Genomic DNA, 24005 nt, shown 5'->3' with positions numbered 1-24005 from the left:
GTACCAAAGAAGGCCTCTCTTCGGCACTAGGACCTGGTTGAATCTCCTCCTCTGGGGCTGGAGGATCACAGCTGGGACCTGGCAGGGCAGGAACAGCACCTGGCGTTGCCTCAATCAGCCCTTGCTCTGGAGGAGGCTCATCCTCCTCCTCATCCTCCGAGAGCTGATCTTGGCTGGCCATGACATCATTCCCCCTCCCATAATGCTCTCCCTCCAACTGTGGAGGACGAGGTCTGTCGGAGCAGCGGCGGTGGAAAGCCCGAACGAGCCGTGGAGCATGAACGTCCGAGGCGTTCTCCCAAGAACGCTCCTCTGGCCCGTAGCCGACCCAGTCGACCAGGTACTGGAGGCGTCCCCGACGTCGACGAGAGTCCAGGATCTGGGCCACCTCAAACTCTTGCTCCCCATCCACCAAGACTGGATCAGGCGGTGGCGTCCTACCAGCGTCAGGCCGAACATCGGAGGCTGGGAGCAGCAGGGAGCGATGGAACACCGGATGAATCCGCCAAGTCCGGGGAAGTTGGAGCCGAAATGCCACCGGATTCACCTGGGCCACTATCTTGTATGGCCCCACAAACCGGGCGTCCAACTTCCGGCAGGGCCGCTGCAGGGGCAGGTGCCGCGTTGAGAGCCAGACCGAGTCCCCCACCTGCAAAGGAGGACCCTCCTGGCGGTGCCGATCCGCTCCTCTCTTATAAGCCTCCTTCGCCACCTCGAGCTGCTCTTGCAGCAAGGACTGCGCCGCCTTGAGCTCCTGGAGCCACTGATCCGCCGCAGGGACCTCGGAGACTGGAACCACCGCTGGAAACCCTCGTGGATGGAAGCCCCCTGTGGCGAAGAAAGGCGTCTGCTGAGTCGAAGCATGGACCGAGTTGTTATATGCGAACTCAGCAAGCGGGAGCAACTCGACCCAATTGTCCTGGCGGTAACTGGCATAGCAACGGAGGTACTGCTCCAGGGTCCCGTTGGTCCTCTCTGTCTGACCATCAGACTCTGGATGATGTGCCGAGGACAGATGAGGCGTGACGTCTAGGAGCCGGAGCAAGCTGGTCCAGAACCGGGCGGTGAACTGGCTGCCGCGGTCCGAAATTACCCCTTCGGGCAGTCCATGGAGCCTGAATACATGCTGTACAAACAGCCGGGCCGTCTCTTTCGCAGTGGGCAGACCAGCGCACGGCACAAAGTGCGCCATCTTTGAAAAGAGGTCCACCACCACCCAAATGGTGGTGCAGCCAGCAGAGAGGGGCAGATCTGTGATAAAGTCCATGGACACCATCTTCCAGGGGCCCGACGGCGTCGGCAGCGGCATCAACAATCCCGCCGGCCGACCCGGATGGTCCTTCGCCCGATGGCACACTGAGCATGTGTCCACATATTTGGCCACCTCCGCCCGAACTCGAGGCCACCAAAACTCTCGGGTGAGGAGGTGCAGAGTCTTACAGAAACCGAAGTGTCCCGCCGGCTTGGAGTCATGGCACAGACGCAAGACCGCTTCCCGACATGGCCCTGCCGGCACATACAGGCGGCCCCGGTGGTAAAGCAGACCGTCCCGCATGGCAAAGGGTGAGGCGTCCCCTTCCTCCGAGTGCCGTGCCACCAACGGATCCTGGCCCTGGAGTTCCCGAATCTGGTCCACCAATGCGGCCTCCCTCGGTGCCGCAGCAAAATTCTCCGGCCGAAGAATGGTGGACTGCAACTCCCTCTCTGGGTTTGTGGCGTACTCCGGCTTGCGGGAAAGCGCGTCTGCCTGCCGGTTCCGGGACTGGGGAATGTACTGGAGCTGAAAGCGGAAGCGGGCGAAAAAAGATGACCAGCGCTGTTGCCGCTGAGATAGCTTCCTGGCCGTCTGCAGGTGCTCCAAATTCCTGTGGTCAGTGTGGACCACCACTGGGTGCGCTGCCCCCTCCAGCAGATGCCGCCAGGTCTCGAAGGCTGCCTTGATTGCCAACAACTCCTTCTCCCAAATGGTGTAATTCAGCTCCGGAGGAGAGAGCTGCCGGGAGTAGAAGGCACAAGGCAGCAGATGTCCTTGGGACCCCGTGGGCTGAAGCAGTACAGCCCCGATGGCCATGTCCGAGGCATCTGCCTCCACAACAAAGGGCGTGCGCGGATCCGGGTGCTGCAGGATCGGGGCCGATGTGAACTGTGCCTTCAGGGCCTCAAAGGATGTTTGCGCCGCCGCCGTCCACTGGAACCGGCCCTTCCCCCGTAGCAGTTGGGAGATGGGGCTGGTGAGGGCCGCATAGTCCGCAATAAACTTCCGGTAAAAGTTTGCGAACCCCAGGAACCGCTGCACATCCTTCCTGTTGCGAGGGGGCTGCCAGGACAACACCGACTCGACCTTGGATTGGTCCATGGCCACTCCCTTCGCCGAGACCCGGTAACCCAAAAAGTCTACCTCCTGAAGGTCAAAGGCGCACTTCTCGAGCTTGGCATATAGGCGATGTTCCCTCAGGCGCTGGAGTACAGCCCGCACATGGGCGTCATGGGCTGCCTGGCTTGGTGAATAAATCAAAAAATCATCCAGGTAAATGATGACAAAACGATCCAAATAGTCCCTGAACACATCATTTACAAAGTGCTGGAACACGGCGGGAGCGTTACAGAGACCAAAGGGCATCACCATGTACTCATAATGCCCATACCGAGTCTGGAAGGCCGTTTTCCACTCATCCCCTGCGCGGATCCTCACCAAGTTGTAGGCCCCGCGAAGATCCAGCTTGGTGAAGACCTTGGCATGGCGGAGTCTCTCCAACAACTCTGGAATCAACGGCAGGGGGTAGCGGTTACGGACGGTGATTCTATTCAAGGCCCGGTAGTCATTGCAGAGACGCAGCTCCCCACACTTTTTCCGGACAAATAGGACCGGGGCACCCGCAGGAGACTTGGAGGGACGGATGAAGCCCCGCTGCAGGTTTTTCTCTAAAAAATCCCTCAGAGCCGCCAGCTCAGGCTCCGAGAGAGAATAGAGACGCCCCGCCGGAATAGGGGCTCCCGGCACCAGATCAATGGCACAGTCATAGGGCCGGTGTGGGGGAAGCCGGTCCGCCTCCTTCTTATCGAAGACGTCCGCGAAGTCCTGGTACTTCTCTGGCAGTGTCACCTTACCGTCCTGAGCCTCAGCCACCACTGCCGCTGGGATCCGCTCCGGCCAGCAGTGCTCCTGACAGTACTCGGAACCAAAGAGCACCTCCCGCCGGGACCAGGAAATATGTGGGTCATGCCGCGAGAGCCACGACATGCCCAACACCAGCGGGAAGTGAGGGACCGCTGCCAACAGAAAACGAAGCTCTTCAACATGGCCCTGGATCTCCAAGTGAAGCACTGGTGTCTGGTGGGTCACAGGGCCCGATCGGAGAAGCCGTCCGTCGATGGTCTCCACCGGCCGGGGCTCCAGCAGCGCTTCCATGGGGATCCCATGCTGACGAGCAAATGCCAAGTCCATGAAGCAGCTGGAGGCCCCTGAATCCAGCATGGCCCCTACTGGCAAAAGTTCCATGGACTGGAGTCGCAGGGTGGCAGCCACCAGTAAGGGGTCCCTCCGCGATGCCGAAGTGGAGGAGGCTGGTTCCAAAGACGCCCTTAGATGGTGAACTTGGCAGCCCTTGGCAGGGCAAACTGTGGCAAAATGTCCCAACAGTCCACAATAGAAACAGAGGCCCTCTCTCCTCCGCCGTTCCTTCTCGGTTCCAGTGAGCCGAGGCCGCACTCCTCCCAGCTGCATCGGCTCCGCTACTGGCCTGGAAGAAGCAGCCTCCGAAACTGCACCAGGGGTCAATGGTGTGGGCGACGGAAGGAGTGGAGAGCCAGCCTGTCGGACCTGTCGGCGAGCAGCAAGCCGATAGTCCATGCGGATGGCCTGGGTTATCAGTGCCGACAAGGTTTCAGGAGGCTCGGAGCGGGCCAGTTCGTCCAAGATGTCAGGGGCCAAACCATGATGAAATACTGCTCGCAAAGCACTATCATTCCAGGTAACATCCTGTGCTAGGAGGCGAAAAGCCACCGAGTAGTCGGCCACCGAGCCCTGGCCCTGCTGCAGGTTCAAAAGTTGATGCTCTGCAGTCTCTGCCTTGACTGGGTCTCCCCAAGTATCTTGGAGTTCCTTCAAGAAGTCCTGCAAGCTGCTTAGAATAGGGCTATCTTGGTTGAGGTAAGGGGTAGCCCATTTGCTCGCAGGCCCCGACAGCAAGCTGATAATAAAAGCTACCTTATGTGAGTCTGTAGGGAAGTCAGCCTCTCTTACTCTGAAATGCAGCTTACAGCTTGCCAAAAAGCTGTCCAATAAAGTCCGGTCTCCTGCAAATTTTTCAGGCAAGACAGTAAGGCATTTTGTCCTGACTGGTGGCTGGGAAGACTGAAGAGCTTGCTTCTGAAGGTTTTCCAGCGTCTGTGTTAACACAGCTATTTCAGAAGCCAAATGTTGATTTTGCTGTAGGAGCTCCTTAATTAACACTGGGTCTGCCATTCTGTTATCAGCTGGATTAAGGCTAGAGTTTATTCTGTCCGGGAATGCTGCCAGCAGACACTTGACAGTAGCTGATAACAGAGCCTTAGCACAGTGGAAGTGAAAGTAAAGCAGACCTTGCAAGGAATCAGTCTGAGAGCAGTCCGAGAAAACAAGCCGAGTTCAGTATTCCAGAAGTCCAAACGTTCCGAGAGTCAAGCCGAAGTCAGGATACCGAGAAACAACGTTGATCAAACAGTCCAAGGTCAAACAGCCAAGAGTTAACGAAGTCCGGTCCAAGGTCAAGGTAACAAAGAATCCAAACACTAGGAGCTAGTGCTAGCAGCAATCACGCCGAGAGATCATGCAATAAACTCTAGCAACCAGCATTAGTCTCTCTCCCACTTAAGTAAGGGAAACTCTCCCTCGTGCCACCTGAGGCTGGTTGGCTAATTGCCTCTCGGCAATTCTCTGTGATCTGCGCCTGCAAGCACTCTCGGCTCTTCTCTCTTTGAAAGAAGGCACCTGCATGCAAGCTTCGTCCCCAGAGTCCCCACTAGGCAGTGGTACCAAAGAAGGCCTCTCTTCGGCACTAGGACCTGGTTGAATCTCCTCCTCTGGGGCTGGAGGATCACAGCTGGGACCTGGCAGGGCAGGAACAGCACCTGGCGTTGCCTCAATCAGCCCTTGCTCTGGAGGAGGCTCATCCTCCTCCTCATCCTCCGAGAGCTGATCTTGGCTGGCCATGACAGCCATCAGCACAGAACAAGACACATGCAAATCACTCCTGCATTCCCAGGCTCACACAGTATATATACACCCAACTTTTTCCAGGCAAAGCATTCTCTGAAGATGCCAGCCACAGATGCTGGCGAAACGTCAGATAGAAACTCTGCTAGAACATGGCTACATAGCCCGAAAAGCCCACAAAAAACTATGGATGCCAGCCATGAAAGCCTTTGACTAAGCATGCTAAGTACTTTGGAAACTCAGACTGCTACTTAGGTTGCATCTGCACTGCAGAATTAATGCAGTTTGACACTGCTTTAACTGCCACAGCTATGGAATTCTAGGAGTTGTAGTTTTGTGAGATATTTAGCCTTCTCTGTCAGAGAGCTCTGGTGTCATAAAAATTTCAAATATTTGTCATTCAGATTCCCTATGTACAAAGTTTTTTTAAAAGTACCTTTTCAACGCCCACAATGCATTCAATCATCACGGGAAACAAGCCTTGTTTTTTGTTACAGTTAGCTGGTGATTGTACAGAATATTTATATTATCAACTTTACTGCTTCCCAAGCTGGGAAAAAATGTGGATGGCTTCCTCCATCATCTCCCAGAACCTCAAAATCCTTTCCAAAGCAAAGCTCTCCTCCCTCTCCATGTGTCTCCCATCCCATAACAACAGCAGCAGCAACAACAACATGCACCTCTTTTGGTTCCGTCTCTTCCTCATCCTCGTTGGATTGGTAGCGGGACGTCTCCTCAGAGTAATAGATCTTGTTGCTTGTCAGGACAAAATAGTGTGGGCTCCAGGTCTGTCAAGGGGAAACATGTGTCAAAATAATGGAAGGTGGAAGGGACAGGTGTGGTGTGTGAGGAACAAGGCAAGGTATGTGTTGGACTGCAAGAGGATGCAAATAGCTAAAAACATAATACATTTATATACAGAATCCCAGAATTCCATCACAAAACAATTTCTCATGATGCTAATCTCTAAATAAAAAATGGAGATGTCTCGGGGTTTAGGGAGATCTCAAAGGGCTGCACCACCCAGTACATGCGCGCACACACATACACAATTCATTTTTCATGTCCCTGGATGTTCCCAGGATCTGTTGGGGCAAAGCAGTTTTAGTACATTTTGGTCCTTTCTGGGCCATTTTATGCCAGGAAATATCCAGGAGCCAGAAGTCAACTTTCCAAAATAAACATTCAACACTTTTTAAAGAAAATTTGCCCTCGTCTTCAGGTTGTGTGACAAACAAATGAGTTCACATGTAATCCACAGGCACACTTTCCCCAGGCCTGCCCTAAACCCAATCATTAGGTAAGAAAAGAGAAACAGCTTCTCCGACTTGCTTTTCTTTGCCCAGCTTCTCCTCTTTCCCAATACTGCCAGATTTCAGCATGTCTGAAGCAGGGAGTTGGACACTCATGGGCAAGCAAGCTGTGCCCCCCTTGCCCCATTTGTCTACCTCTTGCTCCCTCCCACTTGGACTCCATTCCTAGCCCAAGGCCACTACCACTGTCTCATCAAGGAGGAGCGGATAGGATGGGAATCCACAGTTTAGGCAGCTGGGTACCCCAAATGTCTATCTAACCAAGGTCCCAGCTTGGCCTCAGAGTTCTGTGATCACACCTAGATGAAAGCAAATTCTGGCGGCCTCCTCCCCCAATCTCCACCCCAACAGAAAGGTATTAGACTGAGTCTGCCATGGGAGACTGGGGAGGTGGTGTTTCCAAAGGCTGACAATAGTGGGATATTCAAAGATACAACCGTGTTACTCTGTAGAATCAGTACATAGAGAGATCTTGTAGCACCTTTGAGACTAATGGAAAGAGAGAAATTGACAGAATGAGCTTTCGTAGACCAAATGCATCTGAGGAAGTAGACTGAAGTCTAGGAAAGCTCATGCTGCCAATTTCTTTTTTTTCCGTTAGTCTCAAAGGTGCTACAAGATCTCTCTACAAACAGTGGGATATGGCCTCCAGGGCAAGAGGCAAAAGGCCTTTGGCTACTACCAAAAGCTCCTATCCATGTTTTGCCACCATCTCAGTTTCAGTTCATCTCCTTGGTGATGTAAAAAAAGAACAAAACAAAACCAGGGGTTTGTGTGAGTGTGTTTGTGTCTGTCTGCATGGAAATGGAAATGCAACTTTTTTGGGGGACTTACATCTCCCAAGGCTGAGAACCGCAGTCCAAGAATTAATTCTCCTAAGTTCTGTGTCTACTGAAGAATACTGGCAGCGTAGGACAACCTCCCACCCTTCTAATTCAGGGGTGGGCAACTGTGGGGGATTCAGGGGCAAAGTTTCAGCTCCTAGGACCTTCTGAATCAACTGCTAAAAATGTCCCAAACCAAATAAACCAAAAAGAGAAGCAACTGGAAGTCCACCTCTTCTTTTGAAAAACAGGTATTTTAAAAAAATTTTAGACAATGGAGGAAGGGGGGCCTATTTGAAAAGTGACTTGCCTTCCCTGGAGGCATTCAGGAAAGGCAATTGCCCTGTTAAAATTTGGGGGGGGGGGGGGGGAGATGGCCCCTGGAGTGTGAGGTGGGGTCAAGGGCTTCGGAAGCGGCCCAGTGGCCCACATGTGTCTCTGGGGTCACACTCCGCCCTCCCTGGTCTAATGCTTAGATTCCACAGGGACAGAGCGAGAGCCTCACATGGTCGATGGGGTCCTCAAGGTAAAGGATGCCGTTCTTGATGGAGTTGCTGATGTCGTTCTCGGAGTAGCTGGCCATGGTGACTTCTTCATAAAGGTTCCCTTCAACCAGCTTCTTGTGCTGAGGATGGAAAAGAGGGTCACTTGAAGGGAAGCGGCAGAGTGTTCCACCCCAAAATAACTTCTTGTGTTGCTACTCCCTAAATCAAATGTGGGGAACTGGCAAGGGTTAGAAGGACCAGCTGGGACAGAAGCCTTCTGTCCTAGCATTCATGAGGATACCTGTCTTTTGGTTTAAGCAAGGCCTTTACCATACAAGCCCTGCTCTTGCAGCAATTGCCTCAGTTTTTTAAAAATATAGTGCTTTCAAAGCAGCCGTTACGGCAAGTTTTCCAAGCATGCAACTGGGGCTGCTGCCCCCATTGCACTCGCTTCCTGGCTCTCCCTGAATCCTACTTCCCTGCCTCCATTTCTGTTCTCTTTTTCCCAGCAGACGAGGACCTTTTTATATAAACAGGCCTTCTGCTTTTAATTGTTTCTGGTCCACTTCCAATCCCAATGTGGCGTAAGAAGCAGGTACTTCAAGGAGTCCAACCCCCTGCTCTCTCCAAACCCAGCTCTGAGCACTGAGTTGGACCTGATGGTCCCTTCCAACTCTATTCTATAAGTACAGTGGGCCCTTCAGCTCCACATGCTTTGGATCTGCTAATTCAATTGCCTGGGGATCATCATGCCTTGTATTATTAAATGGTGGTGATGTGAATGTGGACACACTGAAGAGTGTGCATTCTTAATGACACCATTTAATAATATGAGGCGTGATCATCCACATTTTTTGACACTGATTGGGTATCCCAGAACCGAACCCTCGCAGATCTGAAGAGTCCAGTGTACTACTCCTCTACAGCACTCTGCCCATACACTGCAGTCATTTCTTGACTCTCTCCTCCATGTTCCCCTGCTAGCAAACAAGAGCAGTTTAAAACATGCCTCTCCAACTGTGCAGTCTCTCTGCAAGGAGGTGCACTCAGTATGTCTGCTGTTCTCTTTTTGGGGCCAGGCAGTGGGAGCTGGTGGCTTCGCTTTCAAGGGGGCAATGAATTGTCTGAATTTTAAAAGAACTACCTAACACATAATTTTTAGACACCAGAACTACATTTTCTTGGGAATACGAAGGGTGTGTGTCAATAACAGGCCATCAGACATTAATAGGAGCTGGTATGCTGACATGTATAATATATTTCACGTACCTCTCCAAAAAGGGAGTGGGTAGTGGAAGCAAGGGTAATAAGTCAGAATAGGAGGGGAAATGGGAGAGAGGCAAAGGGGGTGTGGGTTGCATGCTGGGTAATTTTATTTAGTGTGGGTAATAATGCAATTGGAGGGTGGGGCAACCAATGGGGGATGAGGGAGGGAGAGCACAGGATGATTCTGAGACAGAAGCCAGAATGTTCCCCTACCTTAATGAGTATCTTCTTCTTGAGCTGGGCAGGGGAAGGCAGCTGGTCAGCGTTGATGTCTACTGGCTTGGTAAGCAGCATGTCTCCAAAGACCTTCTTGAAATGGGATGCCATGTTCCTCTGTTGGACGATGCTGCAGTGGTCCTCAATAGAGAGAATGATAGGAAACCTAGAGGTGGGAAACATCAGGGAATCACATCCAGGCATGCTGGAGACTCATGTGTGTTGGAGTTATTGGGTGATAGATGGGTCAGTAGAGCATCATCCACTGCTGTGCCACTTTACAGCAGGGACAGGCCTTGGGGTTGCACTTGGTCTCCAAGTGTGTGTACTCCACAATCCTTGAGTACATTTTTTCTGTCAGAAACACGTAGAGGTGAACTGCTTCTCTTGAATGCTGCTTTGTTGTTGCCATTCTTGCTGTGGGCCATCAAGCCAACTCCAACTGATAATGACCCTATCCTAGGGTTTTCTTGGCAAAGTATCTTCAGAGGAATTTTGCCTTTGCCTTCCTCTTAAGCTGAGAGCGCATAAATTGGCAAGGTGAGTTTCCATGACTGAGCAGAGATTTAAACTATGGTCTCTTTGGCTAGCATTCTGTTAGAGGCAAATGCAGATATAGTATAAGTTCACCTTACATTTGCGTGTGTGTGTGTGTGTATTGTGGAGATTGGTATTCTGCCCTCCACAACAACCAAATCTCCCCCCAAGTCTCCTTTTTGCTGCAGCAGCCATTCCTCAGCTAGTGGAGAGTGTGGGGCACTGAACAAGTGTCTGGCTTTACCCCATAGCCTGATGCAGACCAATGACACCTCCCACTGACACCTCCCCATGCAAATCTTGGTGGAAGATGCCATAAGTCTATGTCTGACTATGGGGTATAGTCAGATGCATCTGTAGTCTCCTTCTTCAATAACCACAGAATGGCCACTCAGGAAGGCTACTGCAGCAAAACCATGAGTCCTGCGAGTGGCAAGTAGAGAGTCTTGCTTGCAAAACCCTTACACTGTGCTGGCAATGCAGGAACATGGCCCCAAAGATCTAGTCCAACACTGAACTGCTATACCATGTTGGTTGGCTCTCATGTTATGTGCCTCAAGCCAATTCTGACTTATGGCAACTCTATCGTACAGTTTTCTTGGTAAGACTTCTCTTCCTCTTGGGCTGAGAGAGTATGATTTGCCCAAGGTCACCCAGCGGCTGGGGTTGGGAAAGGGGGGATTTGAATCCTGGTCTCTTGCAGTCCTAGTCCAACACTCAAATCACTACCATTATGTTGGCTATGACTGGAAACTTCTAAGAATGCCAATTGACTTTTGAAATAGGTTGCAAGCCCTTCCCTCTGCATTGTTTGGCATTTAAAAATACCAATTTTAAAAAACAGAAGTGGACTTCCAACCACTTCTGTTTTGCTTTTTGTGTTTTTGTCAAGCTATGTAGTCCACAGATTGTCTTGGGCAAAATACAGGCACTGCAACCACCACTGTTGCCCACGCTTGCTTTACAAGAGAAAACCCTTCTGCCCCAAGGTGCTTACTGTCCTGTGGACTGATGCACTATCAAAAAGTTTTGTATGTCCACATGCAATACTCAGAGCAGGAGCTAGTTGGGATACAGCATGGACAGAAAGTATTGGTGTCTTGGAGCCACCCTCTTTTTGAGCATTTCGGCTTTAGGACAGATATCTTCTGTCTGGATGTTGTTTGAAACTGATGGAAAACACCCTTTTGAGATTCATCACTGATTCCACACAACACAGAACAATTTCCATATGGCTCAGGTAAGCAGTTTTGCACAGGCATGTTCTCACACACAGTGCTTGGGAAGAGACACCAAATGTTCCACTCACAAAAAAGCAGAGGAGGTACACCTTGGCATGGCTGGGGAGTGGGGAGGAAGGCATTTTGTAAAGACTAACTGAAGTGGCAACACTTACTCGGAGGTGGTGAAGGCATGCTCCTTGATGGTATGCAGCACATCCAAGAATTTGATCTTGGATGTGAGTGTGTGGCCATGGTAGATGATTGGCAGGTCATCCGGACCGTCCCAGCAATCCACTGTGGGGAGAGAGGTTGAAGTACAGCATTTCACTGTTTTACAATGAAGAGGAACATGATTTTTAAAAAAGAACAACTGATTCCAAAATCTTTGAGTGACCCAAAAAAAGTTACTAATACATCAATGAGAAGATTTAAAAAATAAATAAATAATGTTATACAATTTGATTTGAATATTACAGATGGCAAGAGGCACCCACTTCTTATTGTGTATGAGGGAATGCCTCTTCTTAAACGGTGCCTGCTAGAAATGCTAGCATTTGTTGTTGTTATATGCCAACAAGTTGGCTCTGATTTACGGCAATTGTATCAATGGGAAGCCCCCTAATATCTACGGTAGTTATTAAGAGCCCTGCTCAAGTCTTGCAAACTCAGGGCCATGGCTTTCTTTTTTGAGGTGCTTTTACTTCAGTTTAAGGCTTATATCATTTATTTATTTGTTTATTTATTTATTATCATCTAAAACTTTTACACACACATTACTATTGTTTACAGTCACATGCTGATTTTATGTAAATGAAGTGAAGTATTTCTTTGATTAACTGCCTAAAAATGATACTGTTATAAGCATTCTTGATTTGAGTTGCTGTCCAGTACAGAGATGTATGAATTGCTCAACTCATTTGCTACAGAGAGACATTCACACAAGTAAACCATCTGCTGTTATTTTTCTGCAGAGAGCAAAGCAGAAAGGTTCACCCAAAGCCCATGGGAAGCTCTGTTCTCAGATCTCAGATATGAGGGAGCTAGCTGTCATTATTCACTGGTGATGGAAAAGAACTCTGAACATGCTCAGGAGAAGCCTTCCCTCGTGATTATACTCCACTGGCCTTACGGAGTTTTTTTTTAAGCCCTGAGCAGTGGCTTAAATTGAAACCTGGGCTACACAGTTTAAAAAAAAGGACACTGCACAGAATGGCCCTGGCATTGTATGAAAAATCCCTTTTATGTATCAGAAAAGAAAGGGGACTCAGGAAGCCAAAGGACAGACTCACATTCAATGCAGCGGCAGCCCATCCGGAGGCAGCGAGCGTAGGCTTCTAGAGAGGATTCGCTGGAAAACTGGTCTCCGGTGAGATAACTGTTAAGAGGAAGAAAGGGAAAGACATGTGTGGAGCTTTGGGTGTGGGACAGTTTCCTGAGAGGCTTACTATAAAAAACCAAACCAAAACAAGCCCCTAATGCATGAAGTCGAAGGCTTTCATGGCCGGCATCCATAGGTTTTGGGTTTTTTTTCGGGCTATGTGGCCATGTTCTAGAAGAGTTTATTCCTGATGTTTTGCCGGCATCTGTGGCTGCCATCTTCAGAGAATGCAGAGCATTCTTCCTGCAGTGTAGATGCGCTCCAGTCATGGGGGAAATGACTGGTTGTCTGACTGACTCTGTGGCGCACGCAGCCTGTGCAAGAGTCCCACATGTGGAGCTGTGGAGAGCTTCAAAAATCTTGAAATGATGAGAAAACTCAACACAGTCCTGCTTAACATAACACAAGCCACTCCTGTTGCCACAGTCCACAGAATCCAAAAGTCCAAGGAAAACGCTTACGTGTTCTGACCTCCGCTAACATAATGAAAGCACAACTCTGGAAAAAAGCAGAACTCCCAACGCTAGATGACTGGTTATTGAAAGTATTGGATGTGCAAGAAATGAACAGTTAACTTCGTAGTTAAGTCATAAGGATATAGAGAAAATAGAAGAAGAAGGGTTTCCGATAACAGAATTTTGCAGAAAGCGATGGCAAGGAGAAAGTAAGTCAGAGAAATAAGAAAGAGAAATATTATGATAAAACTAAAAAAAACAAATAGTAATAAAAATGAAGAATTGTGCCTAGGAAATCTTGATAAATATTTTGATTGGGGAAAACAAAGACAAAGAATGTATAATCAGTAGTGACAGGATTTATTGCCAAGAAAACTGTGGAGGTTTATATAGATATAGTGTAAATATTATATTGCTGAGGACATTATAAGAGTTGTAATATTTAGATTAAGTAATATAAGATTGTAGTAGAATTATAATGAGAAAATTTATGGTTGTAAGTGTGTATTAACCGAACAGAAGTGTTTGTATTTTATATTTAGAAAATAAAAATATTTTTAAAAACCCGGCTTACGTGTTATGAGAAGATGAGATCCAGTAGTAAGACAAGGGGTAATTCATTTCCTCGGGCGCCACCTGCTCATACTTGGAGTCCATGACCATGTTTTCCCTGGAGAACAGGAACGTCAGAAACTGTGGATGAGAGAAGACCCAAAATCCAGGTTTCAGTAGTTAAAACTCAGAAAACCTAACAGAAAAAGCTAGAGATCCAGTCCAGTGATATTCATTGTCAGAACTAACCAGCAAACATTACGATTATTTAAGTAAACTATACATCATTTCAAATTATGTATAATTTAAATATGGTGGGCTTAATTCTTATTTGTTATAATTAACAACCCCATTTTCCCATACTGCCCTTTCTAACTTGTTAAGAGCCAGAAACCCTTCAAAGAAATGGCCCTGAAAAGGCTTGGCTCATGCTTGCCTTGTCTGACATCACCATGTCTCTCCAAGAGCCTTTTCTACTATATAACCCATAACATCAACTTCCAAATATATTATGGCAGGACAGATGCATTTGCAATTCCTGACACGCATTTAGGAAACTGGGGGAACTAGGGCAAGGTGGGGAAATGGGAAGAGAAATCTCTCTGGCAGGTGAACAAAGAGGATGGCCAAATGTAATAATAATAATAACAATAATTATTTGTATCCTGCCTCCCCCTGTATTGGATCGAGGTGGGTAACAACAAACATAAGAACGATAAAAATACAACACACAACAAGCCACAAGTAAAAACATATCAAATCCAATTGTAGACACAAAGCAGCCTCCCACACAAGTGATACCTGCTCAGCTGCCAACTCAGCTGGGAATTGTGTGGGATTGGCCAAGTGTTCGAAATACCACCTGCAGTCAAATGCCAAAATGTGGCTTTTAAAAACGGGAGATTGGAGAAATGGTGGACTTCCTGATGGCCATGTAGCACTTCCATTTTCAGAGGCAGCGTGCCTCTGAATGCCAATTGACAGGGGACAAAGACGGTGGGCGAAAGCCATTTCTTATTGCTTTCCTGGAGAAGAATGGAAAGCTTTGGACGAGACGGATCCCATCCTGGCTTGACTCAGTGGGTTTCTTTTTATGCTCATTTTTGAAAAAAGGATTGCCACAACACAAAAAGCAAAATGCAGTGGTTGCCTACACTGAGCACATGCATACCTCTGATTTGGAGGCATCGGTTCATGTAACATGTGAGGCAAGTGAACTATATTTGCAATAAGACATTCCCCCACCATACTACCCTGCCCCTCTTCCCAGTGATAGAGAGAGAAATGCCTCTAATATCTTCAAACTGATAACAGGGATAGAAAGGGCATTCTACAAGCCAAGGTAGGAAATTTCACAGGAATAATAAAAAGGCTGAGTTTGCCTTATGAGAAATGCTTGGGACCAGAAGTGTTTCGGAGCTGGGATGGGGGCAGATTTTGGAATACAAGTAGCATAGTAAGTAGCTGTACTGTATTGGAGAGGCTGGATAGATATAAAATTGTGGGAATCCAAGCGCTTCCATCCATTTCACAGATTCTCACACCACTTTTCAGGCGTATCTCTAGCCAGCCTCACTACTCTCTCCAGCTTTGCAAATACAGTACATACTACTCTACTTGCATTCCAAAATCCAAATCCAAAACACTCCAAAATCAAAGCCTCAAAGCATCAGGTCAGCACTTAAAATGTTTGGGATGTTAGAGCATTTCAGATTTTTGGATAAAGGATAATCAACATGTAATGATAATTATGAGGAGGAGGGGCTGTTGTGCTAAATACAGAATACATTTTTAATAAAAAATCAAATTATATTTTTAAAGTGTCCCTCTGAGGTCCTGCAGGGGTCAATGTAGCCCCTCGACCCACGACAGTTGCCCACCTCCACTGCAGAGTGAATGGGAAGGAGTGCTGGGCCACCGGATCACCCACCTCATCCAACTGGAAGAAGGGCTCCGTCATGTCACTGAAGGGATCCCGCAGGTAGTTGCACATGCACTCCCGGACTTTGGCAATGTCGCTTGCCCATGATTCCTACAGTGGGGAGAAGATAAGAGTGAAGCGCTACAAGGAAGATCTATGCTCAGCCCATCAGCAATGGTAGTGAGATCAGTTTAGGATGAGGGGTTGAATAGCTCCATGCTGAAAATAAATGCTGTGATTGCTTCAACTCAAGAAACGGAACCTTCGCTTTATGGCTGACGTGAGACTTCTATCATCCATTTTGTTTATTCTGTCATCACCCTACCCTTCTGCAGGAAACCCCAGGCAGTTTAAAACAATGGCCTACCTACATTTTATCCTCACAATAACCCTGTGTAGTAGGTCTGGAGAGAATGTGACTGGCCCAAAGTCACCCAACATACATCTAGTCTGAAATAACATTTTAAACCAGGTCTCTCCATTCCTAATTTGGCATTTTAACCTCTATATAACACTGGCTCCCATAGTGCAGGCAGAATTCATATATCTCTGTATTAGCCTCACTACCTGCTCTCACATTCATCATGTTCTATCTCTAGTGCTGTACAGTGAAAGCCCCCACCCACATACGCTTTGAAAGAAGACATCAGATTTCCCACAACAAATCACCCAGAACAGCATATTTATTGTACTAAAAGTGATTTCACTGGAGATAGTTAAACAGAGCTTGTAAGGCTCTCAATGAATGATGCATTCTCCATTCTGTCTGCATCCTCCAATACTAATTCAGCACTGAATAGTGGCATTTGACTAGATGACCTCTAATCCTGTGATTTATGAAAGCGCTGATGCTCAGAAAGCTTGATACACTGTTGGATCCCTGGTTCAGGTGCCATACCAACCACCTTCTGACTCCCAGTGGCAGTTCTCCCATGGATTCTTTCCAAGGGAGATTCCCTCTGTATATCAAGTTCCTCTGTATAGCAGGGGCTCTCCCAAACCTATCTTTCTGTCCAAATCAGCCAAACTGTTACTCTGCTATTTAGAAATACCTTCTGATCATGTTGCAGGAACTTCTGGAAGTCATACAGTGTGATCTGGCAGAGTTCTGGCCGGTCCACGTTTCTGAGAAGACAGTCAAAGAGAAAGCTTAGTGTCATAAAAATCTGCATGCATTTATCATGTCTATTACCATAGCATTTTCTTAAATCTGTGCACAGATTAGGATCAGACTGAAACAGAGAAGCAGGCATTAGATAATTAGCCAGTGATGATATATACAGAGTTATTATTACTGTTCGTATTAATATCCAGCTTTTTCACCAAAAGTGGCACTCAGGGCAGCTTACAAAAATTAAAACGAATACAATTAAAAGCACTTACAAAGATATAGGGCTTGTCTACATTATTTATAAACCCCCAATTTCTCTCAGGCGTGCTGCATGCTGTTTATACTATGTAGGCCCAAAAGCCCAAATCAGGTCCAGGATGTTTTTACAATGGCAAGACCAGATTTGGGCTTTTGGGCCTACATCCTGCATTAAAAAGACTTACCTTTCACTCCAGGTTTTCTGGAAAACCAAGAGCAAAATGCTGTGACTCTGGGTGGCTGAATATATCACAAGAACAAATCCATCCAAAGACAAAGCCTGACACTAATTAAAAGCCCTTGCAAGCAGTCCCCAAATGCTGGTCAGAACAAATAAGGTTTCATTTGTCAACAAAAGGAGAGCAAGGAGGAAGCCTTCCTAGCATACTTAGTGGGAGAGCTGCAAAGTCTGGGAGCAGCCACCAATAAGGCCCTCTCCTGTGTTCCCATCAGGGACAGCTGTGAAAGCTTGAGGAACCAGAGAAGGGACCCCCCAAGAAATCTTACAATCCCAGGAAGGCTGTCACTGGAAGATATGGTACTTCAATCAGTCTGGTCCTGAGCCGCAACCAGCTCTAAAAAGAGTTTAGAACTGTTCCTGAAAAAGACCTCACCTAATAACTTCTAAAGTCCACAAAACAGCAATACCTTTATTGGGCCATCCAAAATGGACAAAATACATGATGCAAGGTTTCAAAGCCCCATTGGCTTCTTCAACAGGGAAAGATGTTAAAAATTATACAGGAGAAAGGGGGAAAAACATACAGTGTTGCAACCAAGGACCTACACTTTGTCAAGATGCTGTTATAGTTGTTTTTAGTTAAGATGGTACGGAGGGATTGATTTTTAACACCTTTGCCTGGTTGGCCCAATAAAGATACTGCTGCTTTGTGGATTTTGGATGGCGTTATATCTTGCTGTAAGGCTAACATGGCTGCCTCTGGATATGTCACCCAATAACTATTAGCCATAGTAGCAATCCAGAATCTCCATGCTCAGATGCCATTTACTGGTCTCTGGGAAACAACAACGGAGGTGTGTGGGCCTTGTTTCCGAGCTCTCAGAGGGAATCTATCTGGCTGGCCGATGTTGGAGACAGGACGTGTGACTAAGACAGGTCTCGCCTTTATCTGAACTCTCAGACAAATTGTTCTGTTGGTTTAGTGCCCTTTTGTCATCTATGCAGCTGCTCTGACTCTCTACTAATTCGTTGACACCCTTCCGGTTCCATGCTGCCCTTTCCATTTGAATGTGCACACAAAGAGGCAGGAAACTGTCTACTTCTGGGCTCAACAAAGAGAGCTGAAAGGTCAAAACGGAAGAGGTCCCTTCATACTTACCGTAAGGGAAAAGACAATTCCAGCTGTTCAATTATCTGAAAAGCAAATGAGCGACACAGCGGTCAGCAAGGCAGCAGGAAGCTGATGGCGCTGCAGACTTAAAACCAAGCAGAAGGGTGGGTCATTTCAAGCTTTAAGAGCTTCAAGGCAGATCCCTGGGAAGATCACCTGGGATGATTATTTCTTTTACACCAAGCCTTTGCTTGAGCAAAGGAAGAGGGGGGGAAAGCAAGAAAACTGCATGTATGTCAGAGGATCCTGCAGGAAAGAGAGCCTTTCCTAGGGCTTGTCTACACAATTAAAGTGCTCCTCATCTTCTTCTAATAGACCGCGATCTAGCCATACATAATTCAGAGGAATTCAGGATTTTTGCAACTCCTGCCCCTGAAAAACTCCATGAGTTCTGCAGAACAAGGAAGCATGGCTTTTATCATGTATCCGCAAGGATGCACGCTATCAAACATGTGACTGTCTGCTTTGCATGGATTCACTTGGCTGTGGATTTTCAGCAGAGGGAGGGTGAACAGATGCAAATTTGTGCAGGAAAGTGAAGACTATTAAGCGTTCCTGTGAATGTGTGAAAACCCACAGCAATTTGCATAATACACTTATGTGCAGACTAGCCCCTGGGGTCAGCCACCTATGCCTGAGCTTTCCTCTTAAAGGAATTAAAGCCCAGTTCTCCTGGTGGCGCACTAGTTCAATGCCTGTACTGCAGCCACTCACTCAAAACCATAAGGTTGCGAGTTCAAGACCAGCAAAAGGGCTCAAGCTTGACTCAGGCTTGCATCCTTCTGAGGTCGCTAAAATGAGTACCCAGACTGTTGGGGGCAAATTAGCTTACGGTTGTAAACCGCTTAGACACTGCTTAGGCAATATGAAGTGGTATGTAAATGAAGCTTGTTTTGCTTGTTTAGCCATCATTTTATGTATCTATGCATTCATTCATTCATTCGTTCATTCATTCATTTGCATCTTGCATTCTCCCCAAAAAGGAACTCAAGGCAGGTTATAAACATTAAAATATATTTAAAAGCACTTACAAAGACATCAGTAAAAACATACAAAAAGTTTGCTAAACTCCCCACAGAATAAAAGCCATTTAAAATAAGCCCAGCATGGTGTAGTGGTTTAAGTGCTGGGTTGTGTTTGAATCCCTGCTCAGCCATGGACAAGTCATCCTCTCTCTGCCTCACAGGAAGGCAAAGGCACCCCCCTTTGAATAAATGCTTCCAAGAAAACCCTATGATAAGGACATCTCTGGGTTGCCAGAAGTCAGAAATGACTTGAAGGCACACAGCAACTGCAGCAAATAACATTAACAACTCCATAAAAGAAGATAAAAGTCAGTGGAACTACACACTGTTAAATGTCCTTGCAGTCAGTTCCTAAAAGCCTTTTGGAACAGAAAAAATGTTTGCCGGTCAACGAAAGAACACCAAGGAAGAAGCCATCCTTACCTTCTTTAAGGAGGGAGTTTGAAAGCCCGGGAACAGCCAGCCAAAAGGCCCTGTCTCCCATGTTCTACCAAACATCCCTGTGAAGGTAGAAGAACTGAGAGAAGAGCATCCTCCCACAGAGCACAAATCAGCTCATATGGGATGATATATAAGAAGATATAGTACTTCAGGCAACCTGGAATCGAGCCATAACCTATAGTAATATAAATTTACAATAGAAGTCTGTGCAGCATCTCTATCCAGCCATTCCTTGCATTTCAGACACTCTGTTACAGCTAATGAGCTTGTATTCTGAGTTCATTAGCTGTAACAGTCTTTCCAAAATGCAAGGGGCGGCTGGACTGAGATTTTACTTTATTCCCAGAAAAATCTTCATGAAGGTCCTATGGAATGTTAACTGAACAGCTTTCTAAACCACATTCTAGTTATATCCTTATGATTCCCAGACTGTTCTTGGCATTTTAAGATTGATTTCTGAAATGTATGTCCCACCCTTCAAAAGCCAACCAGCATTCCAGGGCAGATTACTACAGAGCATGGCATATGTGAACATCGCAAAGCAAATTAAGGTCCAAAACACACTGCAGAAATAATCCAGTTTGAGACTGCTTAAACTACCCCGGCTCAGTGCTAGGGAATTCTGGACACTGTAGTGAGACATTTAACCTTCTCTGTCAGAGAGCTCTGGTGCCACAATAAATTAGTTCCCATCATTTCTCTGAAGATGCCAGCCACTGATGCTGCTTGTGAAACGTCAGGAAGAAACTCTTCCAGAACATGGCCACATAGCCCAAAAAACCCACCAAAAGCTATGGATGCTGGCCATGAAAGGCTTCGACTTCACAATTCCCATCATTCCCTAGTACTGAGCCAGGGCAGTTAAAGCGGTCCCAAACTGGATTATTTCTGCAGTGTGTTTTAGACCAAAGACAAATGAAAGAACTGCAAGGGAGAATTTTCATTGATAGTTGAAAAAGCTTCTTCTTTTTTAACTGAGTATTTTCAGAGGACTGTATTCATTGCAAGAATTCCTCCGACGTTCTTACCGATTTCTGGGCTTCAAACATCAGGTTTTTATAGAAGTGTGCAAAGTGGCTGAAGATAATTTCATTACGGACTTCTACCTCCTGTTCAGGCAAAGTAAACAGAGTTAATGAGGCTTGTCTTGAAGCAGCCTTCTAGGTACACACAAAGCCTGGAATTTGTTTTGTCTTCAGGACTATGTTTCCCAGTTGGGGAATATGCCAGAGCAGATCATTTGTCCATCTAGCCATTTTCTTTAATTATACCCCACTTTCCCCCCAGTTATGGAACCCAAGGTGGATCACGGTGTAAGTGAAAATACAATTAAAGCAATGGATAAAGTTAAATAGCACTTAAATATCCATGTGAAAACAGTTAAAACATAATCATAATTCACTGAGAAGACTCTGTGCTGGTCCTGATCACTCATATCTGTGATGGTGGTGGGACCAAGAGAAAGCCCCTTCCCCTTGACAGTCTTTGCTTTGACTGAACATTTGAAGAGACTTCTTGATGGTGAGAGCAGTCAGGCAATGGAACCAGTGACCTAGGAGTTTCTGTACAGGGAACAGTGTTTTCTGCACAGAGATAATATCTTCTGTGCAGAAATGGCTGAGCAAAAAAGGGGTGAATTTTGCAGAGAATTAAGACCTTTGAAAAACTGCACACTTTTCAAAGACTTTCTCACAGAGGAAGGAAAAGTGCTAAAACCCCTCACTGCTTCCTTATCAGCAAACCACCCATCCCTTAAGGAATCTGAATGGGAACTTTCTCAGGGAGCAGGGACAGTGGCAGACACAAAGTCAAAGGTAGGATCAATAAGCACTCAGTCCTACAGTTCTCCTCTCCTTGCATTTGCCCATCAGAGCCATCCAGTCCAACCCCTTTCTGCCATGCAGGAACTCACAATCAAATCACCCCTGACAGATGGCCATCCAGCCTCTGTTTAAAAACTTCCAAAGAAGGAGACCCTATCACACTCCAAGGCAGTGCACTCCACTATCAAACAGCTCTTACTGTCAGGAAGATCTATCCAGTGTTGAGGGGGAATCTCTTTTTCTGCAGTTTGCATCCATTGCTCCATGTCCTGTTCTATGGAGCTGCAGAAAACAAGTTTGCTCCATCCTCAATATGATGCCCCTTCAAATACTTAAGGAGAGCTATCATATCAACCCTTAACCATCTCTTCTCCAGGCTGAACTCTCTTCATAAGGCATGCTTTTCAGACCCTTCACCATTTTGGTCCCCCTCCTCTGGACATGAAATGGAGATGTGTCCACTTCTGATTCTGGAAAACAATACAATAATTCCCTCCCAGCCCCCCCTTCCTTGTTGCATTTACCAAGGTGGCAATGGATTCTACCATTCTTTTGTCAATGCAGAACAGAGTAGATGAGTTGGACAAGGAGGTAGAGGAGGAGGATGTGGACGGAGTCTTTCTTACCAGAAGTTTGTCCCGCAGAAACCTCATGTTAGGCACTCGGTAGTTGACCTGGGGCAACATGGCCTTCAGATCCTTGGGGGTAATGCTGCAACACAGGGAAAGAGAGTCTGTGAGACAAGCATAGTGCTGGAAGAGACCACAAAGGTCAACCACTTCAACCCCTGCCATGCTGGCAGACACAATCAAAGCACTCCCCACAGATGGCCAGATAAACTGATTCAGAGAGAGACAGAGACCAGTCCATTGTAAAACAAAACATATCCTTCTTTGGAGCAGAGAAGATTTTGCACATGCCAGTCTTGTGCCACATGCCCAAAACCATACCTCCAGATTTCACAGAAACACAGAATCACAGTCAGAAAGGGCCATCTATTTAGTCCAGACCCCTGGAGTGCAGGAATACACAACTAAAGTACTCACAAGAGAGGGGCATTCCTTCCTCTGTTAAAAGATTGCCAAAGAGTGAGAGTCCATTAACCTCCAGGTAAGACTATTTTGTTGTTAAAGAGCTCTTAATGTCAAACGTTGTTACCAATTATTAAGTTGAATTTCTTTTCTTGCAATCTGAATCCTTTGCTGGAGCAGCAGCAAACAAGCTTCCTCCATCTTCTACATGACACCTCTTCAGATATTTAAAGATGAATACTTATTTTGTTTTTAAAAAATTAGGCCCCATTCACAATATGGAAATAACCTGATGTGAAACCGGGTTATTTTTGCGATGTTCACACTGGCCCCGAATGCACCTGGTGTTGTTTGTGGAGGGAGGGGGCATGGAGAAACCCACTTAACCCGATGTATTTGACACTGTGTACCTTACAGCATCTTTTGCAAAGATTCAGAGCAATCCGGATTTTTGGAAGTGTGAGTATGCTACCAAATCGATCCAGATCACGTGGGATCGTTTCCAGAAATGGAGGCACTTCTAGTTTCACAGAATCATAGAATTATAGAGCTGGAAGAGACCGCTAGGGCCATCCAGTCCAACCCCATTCTGCCATGCAGGAAATCTCAATCAAAGCATCCTCAACAGATGGCCATCCAGCCTCTGTTTAAAGACCTCCAAGGAGGGAGACTCCATCACTCTTCAAGGGATTGTCTTCCACTGTCGAACAGCCATTACTGTCAGGAAGTTCCTCCTAATGTTGAGCTGGAATCTCTATTCCTGTAACTTGCATAAATTGTTCCATGTTCTAATCTCTGGAGCAGCAGAAAACAAGCTTGTTCCCTCCTCAATATGGCATCCCTTCAAATACTTAAACAGGACTATCATATCACCTCTTAACCATCTCTTTTCCAGGCTAAACATACACAGCTCCCTAAGCCTTTCCTCATAAAGCATGGTTTCCAGGCCCTGCACCATTTTAGTCACCTCCCTTTGGACATGCTCCAGTTTCCCAACACCCTTTGAACTGTGGGACCCAGAACTGGACCCAGTATTCCAGGTCAATTCTGAATCGATCCGGCGCATGTGTGAATGCTGACTAGGGTTTAAATGCCAGGGAGATTTGGGCACATAAACTGTAGCGGGAACATTGATTTGCTATTGTGTGTCCACGGGATCTGGATCTCCTTGGGACAAAAACGTAAGTGTGAACACCGCCTTAGATTAAGATGTACCTCCATCAAACTATACAACTGGCAGGAGGACATCGGCTGCTGTTCCCCATTTGAGACAGCAGGTGGCAGCAGGGTGAAGCCCTCCATGCCCAATGCCCCTGCTGCAACTCCACCCCTCTCTCCCTGCTTTGGCTCATTATTCCAGCCAGTGGCTGTTTGGATTACTGGGCCAAGTTTGTTAGGGGAAATTTGTCAGGAAGGGGGGCTTTTAATGACTCTAGAATCTAGACGAATTCCTTCCTTCCTTGGCTTCAACTTGCACAACCACTGTTGAAGTCAAAAGGCCTGCAGATGAAGGGTCAGGCAAGAACTGCAGAAGGGAATGGAAATCCTAAAGGGAAGGCAGCACCCAGGTCCCATGCTGGCACTCTGCTGCTGCTGCTGC

At 46.9% G+C, this 24005-nt stretch overlaps 1 protein-coding gene across 4 annotated transcripts in view; it reads right to left on the bottom strand.

Moving 5' to 3' along the window:
• The window catches only part of LOC149317740 (1-phosphatidylinositol 4,5-bisphosphate phosphodiesterase gamma-1-like), a 100834-nt gene that overhangs the window by 26134 nt on the left and 50695 nt on the right, over positions 1 to 24005 (bottom strand). For all 4 annotated transcript variants that reach the window (XM_089518126.1, XM_089518127.1, XM_089518128.1 and 1 more), the window contains exons 6-16: positions 22001 to 22085; positions 20580 to 20660; positions 18074 to 18108; positions 16417 to 16489; positions 15374 to 15475; positions 13466 to 13584; positions 12348 to 12433; positions 11232 to 11352; positions 9296 to 9464; positions 7837 to 7956; positions 5875 to 5982 (exon numbers count right to left, since the gene is read on the bottom strand). In XM_089518126.1, the coding sequence (XP_089374252.1) occupies positions 5875 to 5982; positions 7837 to 7956; positions 9296 to 9464; positions 11232 to 11352; positions 12348 to 12433; positions 13466 to 13584; positions 15374 to 15475; positions 16417 to 16489; positions 18074 to 18108; positions 20580 to 20660; positions 22001 to 22085 (1099 nt within the window). The remainder of the gene's footprint in view (positions 1 to 5874; positions 5983 to 7836; positions 7957 to 9295; positions 9465 to 11231; positions 11353 to 12347; positions 12434 to 13465; positions 13585 to 15373; positions 15476 to 16416; positions 16490 to 18073; positions 18109 to 20579; positions 20661 to 22000; positions 22086 to 24005) is intronic.

Source organism: Sceloporus occidentalis, unplaced genomic scaffold (assembly GCF_023333645.1).
Source record: "Sceloporus occidentalis isolate IW3139 unplaced genomic scaffold, rSceOcc1.0.p SCAF_3, whole genome shotgun sequence".
Taxonomy (NCBI): Eukaryota; Metazoa; Chordata; class Lepidosauria; order Squamata; family Phrynosomatidae; genus Sceloporus; species Sceloporus occidentalis.
Note: the sequence above shows the minus strand (reverse complement) of the source record. Positions and strands in the feature narration are given on the sequence as shown.